This window comes from Nyctereutes procyonoides, unplaced genomic scaffold (assembly GCF_905146905.1).
Source record: "Nyctereutes procyonoides isolate TBG_1078 unplaced genomic scaffold, NYPRO_anot_genome, whole genome shotgun sequence".
NCBI lineage: Eukaryota > Metazoa > Chordata > Mammalia > Carnivora > Canidae > Nyctereutes > Nyctereutes procyonoides.
This window is the reverse complement of record NW_026575147.1, coordinates 22,472,605-22,488,322: the sequence shown is the minus strand read 5'-3', so window position 1 is coordinate 22,488,322 and position 15,718 is coordinate 22,472,605. Positions and strand designations below refer to the sequence as shown.

The window sequence follows — 15,718 nt, the reverse complement described above, 5'->3', positions numbered from 1 at the left end:
TAAGCATCTCTCTTGTATTTTTTGTCAGGCTAATTTATAAATGCTGGTTTTCATGTATGTCCTGGTACATTTGGAATTCTCACCTTAGATCACTTACCATATCTAATCTCAAGTAGTATCTGAAAGTGTCTTTTTAATTCACAATGATTCTTGAAAAATTGATGAAGTCAATGAGCTATAAATTTTGTTAGCAATTAGTTTCTAACTGCTTTGAAGGGAATTGATTTGTTCTTTCATTTCCTCCCTGAATCTTGAGGAAAAAATTATTTTTAGAGAGTGAATTTTCTATCCAGTATCTATATAAAAATAAAAATAAAATAAATAAAAATAGTTATTTACATTTGGTGATAGTAATAGAATTACTGTCTATTCTGTGAATAGAATAAGTTCTGTGAATTAACTTATTTCAATCCAAGTTAACATAAATTACAAAAGCAGATTTAAATAAAGGATGTTTATGTGTAATATGCTGCTAGATACTATAATTAGGACTTAAGAATTTCATATTTGCAACACTAATTCCATTTGTGATGTGAAATATGGCGTATTATTTTCATATAGGTTTCACAGTATTTGTGTGAATGTGTTATAGACCAAATAATGAAAATCTGAAGCAAATCTTTGCATTTTTAGAAACAAGCAATTTTTAATACCAGATCCCCTTCCCTATTGTGTTTTTGGGGAGCTTTCTTATTATTTGAATTACCCGGGCCCATTGCTTTCCAGATTGAATAATTTCTGTTAATTTTAATCAAACTATATGGATGAATCTTATAACCATCCCTGCCGAATCACCCCAACAGATGTGCCTGATAGGACCCCCACCACTGTCTAGTTTTTTTGGGGAGGTTGTGAATACCAACAATAGCTGAGAAGGATGGTTTCTCCTTGTTTCCTAAATTCCTGCCACCATTCAAGTCCTTTTCATGTTTAGACTGTTTACATTGGCTGTGATGTTTCTTAGCCTCTATTTTTTATTTCTTCTTTGCCATTACATCCTGTACTCCAGCCCCAGAGTAATTTCCTTGAGCATCACTTTTGTTACGGCATTCTTGTGTTCAGAAACATCCATGATGGGGGCGGTTGGGTGGCTTAGTAGGTTAAGTGTCTGATTCTTGGTTTTGGCTCAGGTCATGATATCAGAGTCCTGAGATCAAGCCCGGAGTTGGACTCTACTCTCAGTGTGGAGTCTGCTTGTCTTCTCCCTCTGCTCCTCCCCTGATGCTCTCTTTCCATCTCTCTGAAATAAATAAATAAGATCTTTAAAAAAAAAAAAATCCATGATTTCCCTTATTATCTACTAAAACTACCAGGTTAGCATGCAGGTCTTAAAAGTGTAGACCTAGGGACACCTGGGTGGCTCCGCAGTTAAAGTGCCTGCCTTCAGCCCAGGGCGTGATCCTGGAGTCCCGGGATCGAGTCCCACGTTGGGCTCCCTATATGGAGCCTGCTTCTCCCTCTGCCTGTGTCCCTGCCTCTCTCTCTCTCTGTTCTCTCATGAATAAATAAATAAAATCTTTAAAAAAAAAAGTGTAGACCTAGACTGCTTTTCCAACCTCACACCCAATTATTCCCTCCGATACCAATTGAATTGGTCTGTTCCTTACTCCAGAATATACCTGTACTTCTTTTAAAACTTCTGGTATGTTACCTCTTTACCCCCTCTCCCAGTATCTTGCCTTTCTAATAATTTTTAAATCAGTTTATTTTATACTTTCTGGATAGAGTTGTATCCAGAGGTCAGATTTGAAAGCTAATGAGAGACATTTGCATTTTATCCTAAAGTCAGTGAGAATAGCCAACTGTTTTTGAGATGTTTTGAGTTTATATAATTAATAAAAGAATATATGCTTCATCTGGCACTGGTATGTAGGACAGATAGAGGAGGTAGAGATGAGTGTGGACACCTTTAAAGGAAGAGTCCTATTTTCCAGATAGGTAGAACTGGATACTGTGGTAAGGAAGAGATACCAGGTATCAATGGTGACAAATCTTGAGACACAGAAGAAAGGAGAGTTTGAAGACAGCTGGTTTAAGGAGGAATATGACTTAGATTTTAAATTTGTTAGGATGATGATAGGATATGAGTGGGGACCTCAGGTTAGATGCTGAGTTGGAGTATTCAGACTTGTTTCTCAAATTTAGGATGAAATACGGGGAGTACCATTTAAATAAAAATGATAAAATCACAAATTTATTAAGATGTATGTGTTCATAGCCTATGCATATACAGTACTATAAATAGTAAAGTGATAGTGGCATATACTTTGTTTCTAATAAAACATTAAATAACTATTCAATCACCTTTGAATAATCACTACTGATTTTAGCAAGTAAATCATTGGTGATTTGGGGGTCAGATTTATTAAGATATAATTTACCCAAAGTAAAATTCACCCTTTTTTTAGATATACTTCTGTTGGCTTTGATGAATGAATGGTCATGTAATCACCATCACAATCAAAATTCAGAATATTTTCATGACCCATAAAATTCTCTAGTGCCCCTTTTTGGGTAGGTAATCTTTTGAGCATGTAATTTTACCTTGAAATATGCTTCATCAAAATAAAAATTTGGGGTTTCAATGAAACAAATTATTATAGGAGTAAATATTTGGAGTCTTCTAAATTGGGGACACATTGGTTTCTGATAGCTTATACTTAATTGAGTAAATTAAGAATGAGTCTAATGTATATGTGTCCTTTCATGTTTCTGCTTCTTGCTCCTCCACCTCTTTTGGTATTTGATTTCCTTCCTAAAATCAGTTTCCTCTCCTGCTCTCAGTTTTGAGGTTATGTACTTGTCGTATGTGCTTTACTTTACTTATCCATAGTGTTTGTCACACTGTTAGTAACAATAGTTACTCTTCAGTGCCCTGGTAGTCTTTAAGCCTCGCTGATGTAGTTCATTGTCATGGTCATTATTTTATCCCTACCACTTTGCTCCGTGACCGGCATACTAGGTACTTGCTAAACAGTTTCCAAATGCATTTTCTGTCTCATCTGGACTTAAATACTTTAGAATAATATTAGACTCTTGAAACCCCTCTCCTGAAAAAAGAAAAAAAAAAGTTAGTGCCAAGTTTTGTGAGTTCTTTCTTCATAATACTTGTTTATATTCTCATCTATTTATTTTCATATCTGCTTTCTTATTGGGTTTTTCTTGCCTCAAATCTGGGGCTCTTTGATTTTAGTTTTTTGCTTTTCCCTTTTATCTTGTAAACTACTGCTAATTTAGTTTTATGTAAGTCATTCTCTTACCCAGAAGCCTCAGTGGTTCCCTGTTACTTACCAGAGAAGATACAAGCTCATTTGTCTAGCATTCAAGACCTTTCTTTAGAAAGTTTGAATGTCAGATGCATGTAATGCACTCTGATGGGTGACTTATTTGGCTTTGTAATTTGTTGCCAACCCACTTTTTGTGCCATCTTTTTCTACTTCCTGACATAAAATTCTCCACAGTGTCCAATTTGGTTGCCTTCTGTTCTTTGAGTATGTCTTTTGCCACCTTGTCTTTATTTGTACAGTTTCACTAGTGTGGTATGTTCTTTGCCATTTCTCTCTGAGTTCTCTCTAGGTCACATCCTACTTTCAACTTCTTTGATCCTTTTAGTCCATAGAGCACTCTCTTTGGAACTCTTTTATGACCCTCACTGTCTATGCTGCCCATTTGTTCTCTTGCCTAGTATTTATTCCTCTTTTCCTCCTTTTATTGATAAATATGCTGTCTTCTTGAAGCTGGGGACCATGTCTTCTACATATTTGAATTTCCCCACTATCCTAATGTAGGGCTTGGGCTCAGGGATTTTCAGTAAACATATATTTGATTAGAATTAAGTAGAGACCTGTTTGCCCTTATTCACAGAAGCTTAGTGAGAAAGTATTATGGTGAATGATTTAATATCCAATACAATTCTGAAATATAATGATCAGAGTGCACTAAACTTTAACATCTATGAATAGAATGCGGTAGGACAAGCTTTAAGATTATAAAGTGAGTTTTACTATTGGTACGATGCTTATTACAGTATTTGTCAAACAGTTCACTTACTATTATTATTATTTTTTGCTGTATCATTATTATGCTGGAAGAAATTAATGTTGGCAGATAAAGCTATCATATAAGCTTTTAAATATTTTGTAAAAACATTTGGCTTAACTAACACTATACTTTTGTGTAATTGATTTTTGTGATAAATTCTACAGTTTGCATGATAATTAAAAATAAATGTAGAGTTTAGGGGACTCAGTATTAGGAAACATCAGTCATATGCATAATATAGGGAACTTTTATCTTTAGGCTCCACAGTGGTTTTATTAAACAAGAAGTCATATGACTAAAAGTCTCAGTTGAGAAGTCCTCTGTAATGGCTTAAATCCTTATAGATGGAAAAGAAATTGAGGATTCTGAAATTATTATACTCGGTTTGGGAGAAGAGGAAGAATAAGGCCTTTTAATCTTTTAGGAGATCGGAACTGTTGGGATTTCTGAACAGTTGTTTCATTTCAGCTTAAAACTTGTTTATTGAGCAGTTATTCTGAGAATGTACTTGGTAAGGGCCAGTGGACCAAGTGGATAGGGCTTTGGACATCATTGCTGGAGGGAAAGTTTAAAGCTATTTTGGGAGAAGAGGTTACAAGGATAGGATGAAGGAAACACATGGGTTTCAGACAAAAGAAAGATTGGGAGTATCTCAAAGGGTGAGACTTGAAACTGTGTGCATTTAAAGAGTACTTGATGAAATCTTTCAGTGTGGAAAGATAATGAGTCTACTCATTTCCTCTTGCTGCTGCAATAGATCACCGTAAATTTAATGGCATAAATGAGCATGGATTTATTACCATGCAGTTCCAGAGGTCAGAAGCCTAAATGGATCTGCATGGCTACATTCCTTCTGTACGCTCTAATTTCTAATTTCTAAAGAATCTGATTTCTTGCCTTTTTCAGCATCCAGATGCTGCCTGCATTCCTGGGCTTATGGCCCCTTCCTTCATCTTCAGGGAGCATCATCCAGCCTCTACCTCCTTGTTCAAGTCTTATTCTCTCACTCTGGCCCTTTTATTTTCATATTATAAGGACCTTTGTGGTTATATTGGGCTTACCTGGATAATCCAGGCTAACCTCTCTATCTCACAATCTTTATTTTTTTTATTTTTATTTTTTCTCACCATCTTTAATATATTGTATCTGCAAAGTCCCTTTTGCCATAGGAGATGATATTCTCAGAGATCCTGGGGATTAGGATGTATTCAGCCTACCATGATGATCATGGGACACTTGATCACTCCCTTCAAATATTTGAAGGGCTGACATGTGGAGAAGGATTGGGCTTTTTCTGTGTGGTCCCAAGGGATAGAATTAGAACTCGTGGGTGGAAATTGCAGAGACAGATTTGTACCCACTATAAGAGAACTTTCTAACAGCCAGAGCTGTGAGAATGGAGTGGGCAGTCTCAGAAAGCAGCAGCATGTCCCAGATGCTGGCAGGGTTGAATAGAGGAGGAAGAACCTCTTACCAGAATTGCTGCAGAAGAATCTCGGCTTTGAGTGAGGCAAGCCTTGGACCCTTGGTAGCCCCGAGACTGAGTGATTCTCCACACACAGTCCAGTCCATTAGCATCTGGACGTGGAACATGGCACCTGCCTTAAGGAATTCCATTTTGGGCTCCAGTAATTGGTCTCCTGCTTTATTGTCATCCTTTCAACATTGCAGCAAATGAGAGGCTGAAAAAAGAGATTGAAAACAAGGGCTATAGATGTAGGAACTCATTGCCAAGACAGTGACCTAATTCTATTTGGTAAACATTCTTGTGGATTAAATATATATTTACTTTATTTTATTTCATTTTAAATTTGACTTATTTTTAAATCAGTGCAGGGCATGAACTCACAAGCTTTGAGATCAAGACCTGAGCTGAGTCGGATGCTTAAGTGACTGAGCCCATGTGCCCCTATTTTCAGTTATTTTAAAAATTCCAATTCTTTCATTCAGGTGCAAAGAAAAAAAAATCAGACTTTTAAAAAACGTAATAGATGACATTCCTCAAAAGTTTATATGTAGAGCAGTTTGAATCATCCTGCAGTTTTCCAAACTGAAGAAGATTTGGTCAGCAAGAAGATTAGGTGAGAATATAGTAAGGATAGAGTCACTTTATCCATGTTGAATATTTTATGGTTTCTCTGGGAAGATCTAGTCTCTATTAATAATTCATTTTCAGGTGTACTCAAAAAGCTACACTGCAGCTCAGGGAATCCAAGCCTCAGGTCTGTACACCGGGGAGTGGCTCTTATGCTGATAGTCAATAAAGATTGCTTTAGGAGGCCTGAAAAAGTTTGGGTACTTTTAGACATCTCATGATGTATTATGTACCAAATTAATTTCCTCCATACATTTTTAATGAGTTTTCTAGATTAAAACTTTTTTTTTGAGAGGATAGAATTTGCTTGGAGATGTATTTTTGCCAAAACTGAGCTAAATTGAGCATATTTTCTAACCAGACTGACATAGTGCAGCATCATGGTATTGACCTTTTTCTCCCCCTGAGGCCTACTCTCTTTTCAACTTAATGATCTTTTGACTTTACTGACAATTCACAAAAGAGTTCATTTTTTCTTTAGCTTCCAACTTATATTTCAGACCTATCTCCCCGATGGTAAATATGTTTAAGGATTCTGTTACATAAATGTTCAGTTAAAAATCTGTGCTATTTATTTGACAGTCAGAGAGAGGTAATGCCATCAGGGGTTTGACAAGGGTATGGATCATTTAATGATACCATTGGAGGGAGAGGGCTTTGAGAAGTTGTCCTATCTGACCCTCTTCTTTAAAGAGGTAAATGACTTAAGTTGCTGGATTATGCTTCTCTAAACCAAGGTGTCACAAAATGTGGGCTATAGGATCTTCAGGGACCCTTAGCAGCTGCATGTAAAATTACCATGAATATATCTTTTTATTGACAAAAGCCCACTGACTTTTATTAATTCATTGACAAATTATTCTCTCATTTCTGTTTCTTAATAAATGTTATGTGTCAAGGTTGTTCCAGGCATTTGGATATCACTCTTAATATAACAGACAATTCTTAACAGACTAGGCTTTTTGGTTTATCCACAGCCTTGTAGGAAGTAACCAACCTTAAATGACAGAGGGAACTGCATATTGCTATTATAATAATGGGTGCCAATAGTTGTTGTGATTAAGTAAGTCTCACAGAGTTCTGATTATTTTAGGAAGGAAAGCCAAAGTGGACATCTGCATGTGATAAACCAGATATAAGGGGCTATGACTCCGTCATAACTTACAGTTCTTTTCTTATTGGTATATTGCTGGTCTACTCTTGTTTTGTCCTTGTATTCTGTGGTCTAGAACTACTTTGGCTTTTTTTTTTTTTTTTTTTTTTTTAAATCTATGTGTGTTTGGCTTTGGCTTTGCCTTCTCATTGTCTGATAATAGGATTTGGTGACCTGGATGCTGGAATGTGTGCTTCCATAGAAGTCATGTTGTTTTGAAATTCTCCTTCTTAACCATTAGTGTAAGCTGACTTTATAGCTATAGATAAAACCTGCTCTTCCCAGCTCTGTCTTTACCTTTTTTGACTGTCTGTAAGGAGTGAACTTAGATAGCAATTACCGTTTTTTGTTTACTTGACATTTTTGTTGATGTGACCGTAAATCCACATATCATCATAAAAAATAATAGAGATCCCATGTACCTTTTCCCCAACTTCCTCCAATGGTAGCATCTTGTACAGACTATAGTGCAGTATTACAACCAGGATATAACACTAATACAATCCATCAGTCTTACCCAGTTTTACTAGTACTTTTGTGTGTGTGTGTGTATTTTGTTCTATACAGTTTTATCATTTCTGTAGGTTTGTGTATCTACCATCATAGACAAGCCATATGACCATTCCTTCCTTCCAGCTGTCACTTGTAACCACACTCACCCCCTTCCCACCTTCTCTCTTCCTAACCCCAACAACTACTGTTTGTTTTCCACTTCTACAATTTTATCATTTCATAAATAGTGGTCATGCAATATGTAACTTTTGGGGATTGGCTTTTTTCATTCAGTATGATTTCCTGGATATTCGTCCAAGTTGTTGCACATGGTGATAGTATGAACATTCATGCACGGGTTTTAGTGTACACATAAATGAAAAGGTAGCTTTGGCCTCACAGAATGAGTTGAGAACTGTTCCCCCCCTTTTGTTTTCTAGAAGAGGTTCACAGGTTATATAAAATTGATGTTAATTTTTCCTTAAATGTTTAATAAAAGTCTCTGGTGAGATCTTCTAAGCCTGGGGATTTCTCTTTTTAGTTTTTAAGTTGCAAATTTAATTTCCTTAATGTTTGTAGAATTATTCAGATTATCTGTTTCATCTTAGTTCAGGGGTTTTTGAGGAATTACCATTTTCTTCTAAATTACTGAATCTATAAGTATAAAGTAAATTTGCTAATATTTACTTATTATCTTTTTTTCCAAAAATTTTTTTAAAGATTGATATATTTATTTTAGAGAGAGAGTGTGTGTTTTTTAAAGATTGATTTATTTATTTTAGAAAGAGAGTGAGAGTGCATGAGTGAGGGGAGAGGCAGAAGGAGAGAATCTCCAAGCAGATTCCCCACTTAGCACAGAGCCCAATGCTGGGCTTGATCCCATGACCCATAGGATCTTGACCTGAGCCAAAACCAAGAAGTCAGGCGCTTAACCAACTGTACCCAGGCGCCCCTACTTATTATCCTGTAATGGCTTCAGGATCTGTAGTGATATCTACTGTTTCATTCCTGATATTGTTGATTTGTGTCTGCTCTTTTTATTAGTCTTTGTAGATAGAGGTTAATTGATTTTAATGATATATTTTGGTCCGCTCGGGGCTGGGGCACGGGGAATGTCCCGGGTCGAGCTCTCTGAGATGCGCTCAGCTCGGCCCGGCTAGGCTGCTGTCTGCACGGCCTGAGGCCTGCCGCTTTCTGAAACGGCCGAGCAGTCGGACCAGACCGTCAAGTACTACACCCTGGAAGAGATCCAGAAGCACAACCACAGCAAGAGCACCTGGTTGATCCTGCACCACAAGGTGTACGATTTGACCAAGTTTTTGGAGGAGCATCCTGGTGGGGAAGAAGTATTAAGGGAACAAGCTGGAGGGGATGCTACTGAAAATTTCGAGGATGTGGGGCACTCTACAGATGCCAGAGAATTGTCCAAAACATTCATCATTGGGGAACTTCATCCGGATGACAGAGCAAAGATAAACAAGCCTTCGGAAACTCTCATTACTACTGTTGATTCTAATTCCAGCTGGTGGACCAACTGGGTGATCCCAGCCATCTCAGCACTGATGTATCACTTCTACACAGCGGAAGATTAAACACGTTCTCAGAAGCCAATGAAAGAAAAGACTGCTTTGGACCGGAGAGAAAGAAGCCAATGCTAACTGCTTCAACTGACAGAAACTTTCACCCCAAAAATAATTTTAATACACCAGTTTCCCTTTCTCCTACTTTGAATCAAATCAAAAGAGAACTCTTCTGTTCTTTCTACTCCTGAACTCTTTTGTTCATCAACTTTTTTTGATGTTCCATCACTACATAATTTACTTATTATAGACGTGATATTTAAAAAATATATCTGGCTTTTAAAATACAAAAAAATGATATATTTTCTAAGAACCAGCTTTTGTTTAATTTTCTTTATAGGCCTCTCCCACTATCACTGATTTTGCTTTTATTTTTATTTCCTTCTTTCTGCTTGCTTTGTTTTTTTTTTTTTTTCTGGTTTCTTGAGGTAATAACTTAGACTATTTGAGACCTTTTCTTATATAAATATTTAGTGCTATACAATCCCTTGTCCGCATGTTTTAGCTCCCTCCCATATATTTTGGTATGCTGTAAGTTCATTCCCATTCAGTTTTGTGTATCTTTAGAAGTTCTTTTGAGACTTCATTTTGACACATGGGTTATTTAGAAGTGGTTTGCTTCATTGTCATGTGTTTACAGATTATTTTGCTATCTTTTTTTTTAAATTATATTTATTTGAGAGAGAGAGAGAGATAGCCAGAGAGAGCATTAGCAAGGAGGAGAGGGAAAAACAGGTTCCCTGCTTACAGGGACCTGGAATCATGACCCGAGCTGTGAAGGCAGACACCTAACTGACTGAGCTGCCCAGGTGCCCCTATTCTATTAACTTTCTTTATTGATTTCTAGTTGATCCTATTATAATCAAAGAACACACTGTATATAATTTCAAGTTTTAAAGATTTGTGAAGTTTTGTTTTATAGCCCATGATATTATCTCTCTGAATTTTCTGCGGGTCCTTGGAAAAAAAAATTGTGTATTCTGCTGCTGTTGGTTGGGGTGTCCTATTTATGTCAATTAGATCTAGTTGATTAGTTTTGTTGTTTAGATCTTCTGCATCCTTATAGATTTTTTTTTTCCTAGTAGTTCTGTTAGCTGATGAGGGAGGTATTGAAATTTCCAACTATTAATTGTGGATTTATCTATAAATCCTTTCAGGTTTGTCAGGTTCTGCTTCCTCTATTTGAGGCCCAGTTTTTTGGTGTATGCACATTAAGGTTCATTATGTTTTCCTGGTAGATTGATCATTTATTGTTCTATAATATCCCTGTTTGTTTTTCATAATTTTCTTTGTTCTGAAGGCTGCTTTGTCAGAAAGTATTGATATCACTCCTGCTTTCTTAAGTTAACATTTACATAGCATACCTTTTCTGTCCTTTTACTTGCAATATACTTCTGTTGTTGAATTTGGACTGAGTTTCTTGTAGACAGCTTGTATTTGAGTCGCTTTATTTTTTTTAATTCATTCTGTCAGCCTCTGTCTTGATTAGTATTTAGTTCATTTACTTTTAAGGTAATTGTCTTAAGTCTGCTCAGGCTGCTGGAACAAAGTCTGTAAGCTGGTTGACTTAAGCAGTAGACATTTATTTTCTCACAGTTCTAGAGGCTGAAAAGTCCAAGATCAAGGTGTTGGCAAGGTACGTTTCATTCTGAGACCTCTTCCCTCGGCTTGTAGGTAGGGGCTGTCATTCTGTGTGTCCACATGACCTGTTCTTTGTGTGTGGGTGGAGGAAGAATGGAACTCTGTAGTATCTCTTCTTATAAGGACACTAATCCTATTAGGTCAGGGCTGCACCCTTTGACTTTGTGTGACTTTCATTACCTCCTAACGGCCCTTTCTCCAAATATGGTCACATTAGAGGTTAGGACTTCACCTGTACAAATAGTAGTAATTATTAATATGTTAGTGCTTAGGTCTGTCATTTTATTATTTGTACTCTAGAGTTTTTATAGTGTTGCTTGGGCTTCTCTCTTTCTCAAACACACATACACACAGTAGTCCCCCCTTATCTACAGTTTCACTTTCCTTAGTTTCATTTACCTGCAGTCACCTGCAGTCCAAAGAAGATGATGATCCTCCTCCTGCCCAAGGTCAGGAGGTTGGTAGTTGATTAAAGCTTCATCACAATGCCTGTCATTCATCTCACTTCATGCCATCATGTAGGCATTTTATCACCTTACATCAGCACAAGAAGACTGAACACAAGACAATAAGATTTTGAGAGACCACATTCATGTAACTTTTATTACAGTATATTTTATAATTGTTTTTATTCTTATTGTTAATCTGTTACTGTGCCTAATTTATAAATTAAAACTTACCATAGGTATGTAGGTATTGAATAGACATAGTATATATAGAGTCTGATACTATCTGTAGTTTCAGGTGTCCACTTGGAATGTATCCTCCCATGGATAAAAGTGGACTACTGTAGATTCTCAGTCTCCTGGATCAGCATTCTACCACTTTGAGTAAAGTATGAAAGCCTTACTTCCATTTATCTTCCCCACTTTTAAATATTAAACACCAGGTATTTATCATTTTTGTTTCCATCTTCAAATATGATCTATAAAACTCACGAGAAGAATAGTTTATTGTATGTACCCAGATTTCTGCTCTATTACTCTTTCTTCCTGGCGCTCCAGGATTCCTTTATTTCTTATTACTTTCTTTTATTTTAAGAAACTTCTTAAGCCATTCTTTATTTATTTATTTATTTTAAATATTTTATCTACTCACTCATGAGAGACACAGAGGGAGAGACAGAGGCACAGGCCGAGGGAGAAACAGGCTCCCCACGGGGAGCCTGACTTGGAAATTGATCCCAGGACTCTAGGATCACGACCCAAGCCAAAGGCAGACGCCCAACCACTGAGCCACCCAGGCATCCCTTAAGCCATTCTTTAAGAGTATGTCTGCTAGTGACAAATCCTTCTAGAAATTCTTCTTTGTTTGATAATGTCTTTTTTTCTCTTCATTCCTGAAGGATAATGTCTCTAGATATAGAATTTGTGGGTAACAGTTCTTGTCTCTCAGTGCTTGAAAAGTGATGCGTGTTTTTACTTTTGGCCTCCATAGTTTTAGATAAGGTATTCCTCTGTAGATAATGCAGTGTTTTTCTCTGGCTCCTTTCCAGATTTTTTCTTTCTTTAGTTGGCAGAGGTTTAATTTTGCTGTGTTTTGCTGTATATTTTCTTGGATTTATACTGTTTCGTGTCTCCTTAGCTTCTAGCCCCTGTATGTTTGTTTTGCCAGTTTTGAAGAGTTTCTAGCCATTATATCTTTGAGTACTCTTTCAACCCTATTCTCTTTTCTCTCTTCTTTCTGGGACTCTGATGATACAAATGTTGTTGGTTCTTTTATTAGAGTCTAACAGGTTCCTGAAGCTTTTGTTCATTTGTGTTCAGTCTATTTTCTTGGTTGTGTAGACTGGTTAAATTCTACTACACTTTTCTAAGCTTTAGTGATTCCATCTTCTGGCATCTCTACTATTGAGCCCCTTTAGAGAGTATTTTTTATTTCTGCTCCTGTATTTTTCAGTTCTGTAATTGCCTTTTGGCTTCTTTCTATAACTCCCCCTACGCCCCCTGCCCGGAGGTTTTTATTTTTTCATTTGCTTCAAGAGAATATGAAATTGATCACTAAAGCATATTTATGACCACTGCTTTACAATTTCTGTAAGATAATTCCAACATCTGATTCATCTTTGTGTTGATGGCAGTTGATTGTCTTTTCTTATTCCAGCTGTGATTTCTTATTTTGTGGTGAGATAGGTGATTTGTTGTTGTATCCTGGGCACTTTATCTATTATGTTGGAGACTCTGAATCCTGTTTAAATCTTTAACAGGTATTCATTCTGTTAAGGTTTGGCATGACATCCTGCCTCCTCTTGTTATTTGGCCATCCGGTTTTTTCTCAGTAGGGCAGGGACATCTCAGTTCTTGAGAAGGAAATTGTTGCCCCTGACTGCTTCTTGTTAGTGGAACTTCCATCATACCTTCTTGCCTTTAGTGGTGGGCTCAATTGGTGGTGACATTGGAGAGATTCTTGTTGAACCCCAGAGAAGAACTTGTCTGCCTGCACTGCCTTGTGTGCTAGATTGGGAATTGGGACATGCTAGGGTTAGGTCACCTTCTGGATAGGTCTTCTTTAGTTGGATGGAAGGGAGAGCACAGAAACCTTGCCTCTGTATCATACCTCTAGTTCTGGGATCCCAAACTAGTGTGTCTTCCTTTTGACACCTTTAAAGTTGTTCTTTTGATGTCTCTTGCATTATTTTTAGGATTTATAGTTGTACATTGAGGGAGGAGTAGGGAGAAATCAGTTTAATCCATCTTGTCTGGACTGTAAGTCTTAAGTATTTTTTTAAAGATTAGTTTTAATTTGAGGGTAACTTTTTCAGAGGAAATCTTTCATTTGAGGATATTTTTTATATACCAACTCCAACAGTGACCTTATGTAGTCTGTGTAAAGGTAGATTTTGTGTGCATTATCTTTACTTTCACAACCAGGAATGTATATAAGTACTTATAAATAAATAAAAATTGGCTAAAAGGTTTTGTTTCTTGAATGGGTAACATTCAGTTGCTTGAAATTTTGCTTAAGTAAAACATATTAACAGGAGAACTATGGTCAAATATTAAGGTATTAGGGCACCTGGCTGGCTCAGTCAGTGGAGCATATGATTCTTGTCTCAGGGTTATGAGTTTGAGCCCCACATTGAGTGTAGAGATTACTTAAAAATAAAATCTTTAAAAAATATTAAGGTATTAGTGTATATACAATGGATATTTTCTCTGTGTGTGTATGCACATGTGTCTTACATACTGTCCATCTCTTTCACGTGTTCCCCCTTTTCACCTCTCTGCCTTGCATTTTCATTCTCTTAGTGGTGTTGTTTGATGAGCAGAAGTTCTTAATTTTAGTGTAGTCTAATTTAGCTATTTTATTTTATTTTATTTTATTTATTTTATTTTATTAAGATTTTATTTATTTGTTCATGAGAGACACACAGAGAGAGGCAGAGGGAGAAGCAGGCTCCCTGTGGGGAACCCAGTGCAGGACTTGATTCCAGGAACCTGGGATCATGACCTGAGCCAAAGGTAGATGCTCAACCACTGAGCCACCCAGGAATGCCTCTAATTTAGCAATTTTAAAAAATGATTAATACTTTATAGCCTGTTTAGAAATCTTTGCCTAGCCCAATGTAATGAAGACACTCTTTGTTTTCTTCCAACAGCTTTATTATTTTGACTTTCTCATTTAGATATACAATGCAACTGGAATTGATTTTTATTATGTGAGGACTCAAGATACCTATTTTCCCCCCGTCATTTCACTCAACTCCATTTATTGAAAAGATCATCCTTTCTCCACTTCACTTGCAATGTAATCTTTCTTATAAATCAGGTATAAATGAGTGAATCTTTTTCTGGACACACTACACTTGGGCTGTTCAGTAAAAGTATAATGCAAGTCACAAATGTGAGCCATACATGTAACTATAAATTTTCTAGTAGCCCCATTAAAAAAAAGTAAACATAAACTGATAAAATTTATTTAAATAATATATCTTTTTAAGCCCAGTATGACAAAATAATATCTTACTATGTAATCAACAATATGGAATTGAGATACTTTATATTTTTTTGTTCAGTCTTTGACATTTGGCATGTTTTTCATTCACGTTTATTACACCACTTATTTCATACATTAAATTGTCATTATTAATACTTGATCTGTAGTTTGATTTCACAAAACTTAAAGTTGAAAACATAGATTCATATAACTAAGTTGGTCCAAACTATACTTTAGTAAATTTAATCTTGAATTTAAACTCATTAAAATAAAAAAGAAATTAATTCACTTTCTGCATCACACTAGCCACATTTTACATACTCAGTGGTCACATAGGTGTGGTAACTACTGTATTGGACAGTGCAGTTCTATCCTGTTCATTTTTCTGTTGTCTGTTCTTGCTCTAGTGACATGCTGTCTTAATTACTGTAATTTTATAATAAGTCTTAATGTCTGGTATATAAATTTGGAGTACTTTATTCTTGGCTATTATGAATCCTTTAAATTTGCATATAAATTTTAGAATCCTCTTGTCAACTTTCACAAGCATTTTTTTCATAGTTATTAATACTGTTCACTATGTTAGCTGCATAAATGATAGCAAGAAAAACAAAGCCACATTGAAATATGGAGCTTGGATAGTTAGTTGCCTTGGTTGTTTTCTTAGCTTAATAACTGGTTCTGAAACATCAGCCTCACTGTTCTTACCATTTATTATATGCAACTCTGCTAATTTATAAAATAATATATGAGGTGGCATAGGCTTTTCAGGACAGTAGG

General features: G+C 36.2%; 2 protein-coding genes across 2 annotated transcripts in view; both read left to right on the top strand.

Moving 5' to 3' along the window:
- Window positions 1–15,718, top strand: part of MAGI3 (membrane associated guanylate kinase, WW and PDZ domain containing 3) — a 239,918-nt gene that overhangs the window by 31,521 nt on the left and 192,679 nt on the right.
- Window positions 5,438–9,552, top strand: LOC129501201 (cytochrome b5-like). The gene is made up of 2 exons (XM_055312159.1): window positions 5,438–5,546; window positions 8,964–9,552. Exons 1-2 carry the CDS (start codon window positions 5,438–5,440, stop codon window positions 9,371–9,373), a joined length of 519 nt encoding a protein of 172 aa, XP_055168134.1. The 3' UTR covers window positions 9,374–9,552.

Bases quoted from the DNA above. Each gene is read 5' to 3' on its own strand.
- LOC129501201 (XM_055312159.1), top strand. From the start codon at position 5,438: ATGGAGTGGGCAGTCTCAGAAAGCAGCAGCATGTCCCAGATGCTGGCA. The intron at 5,547-8,963 runs GTGAGGCAAGCC...GCACGGCCTGAG, and splicing joins CAGAAGAATCTCGGCTTTGA to GCCTGCCGCTTTCTGAAACG.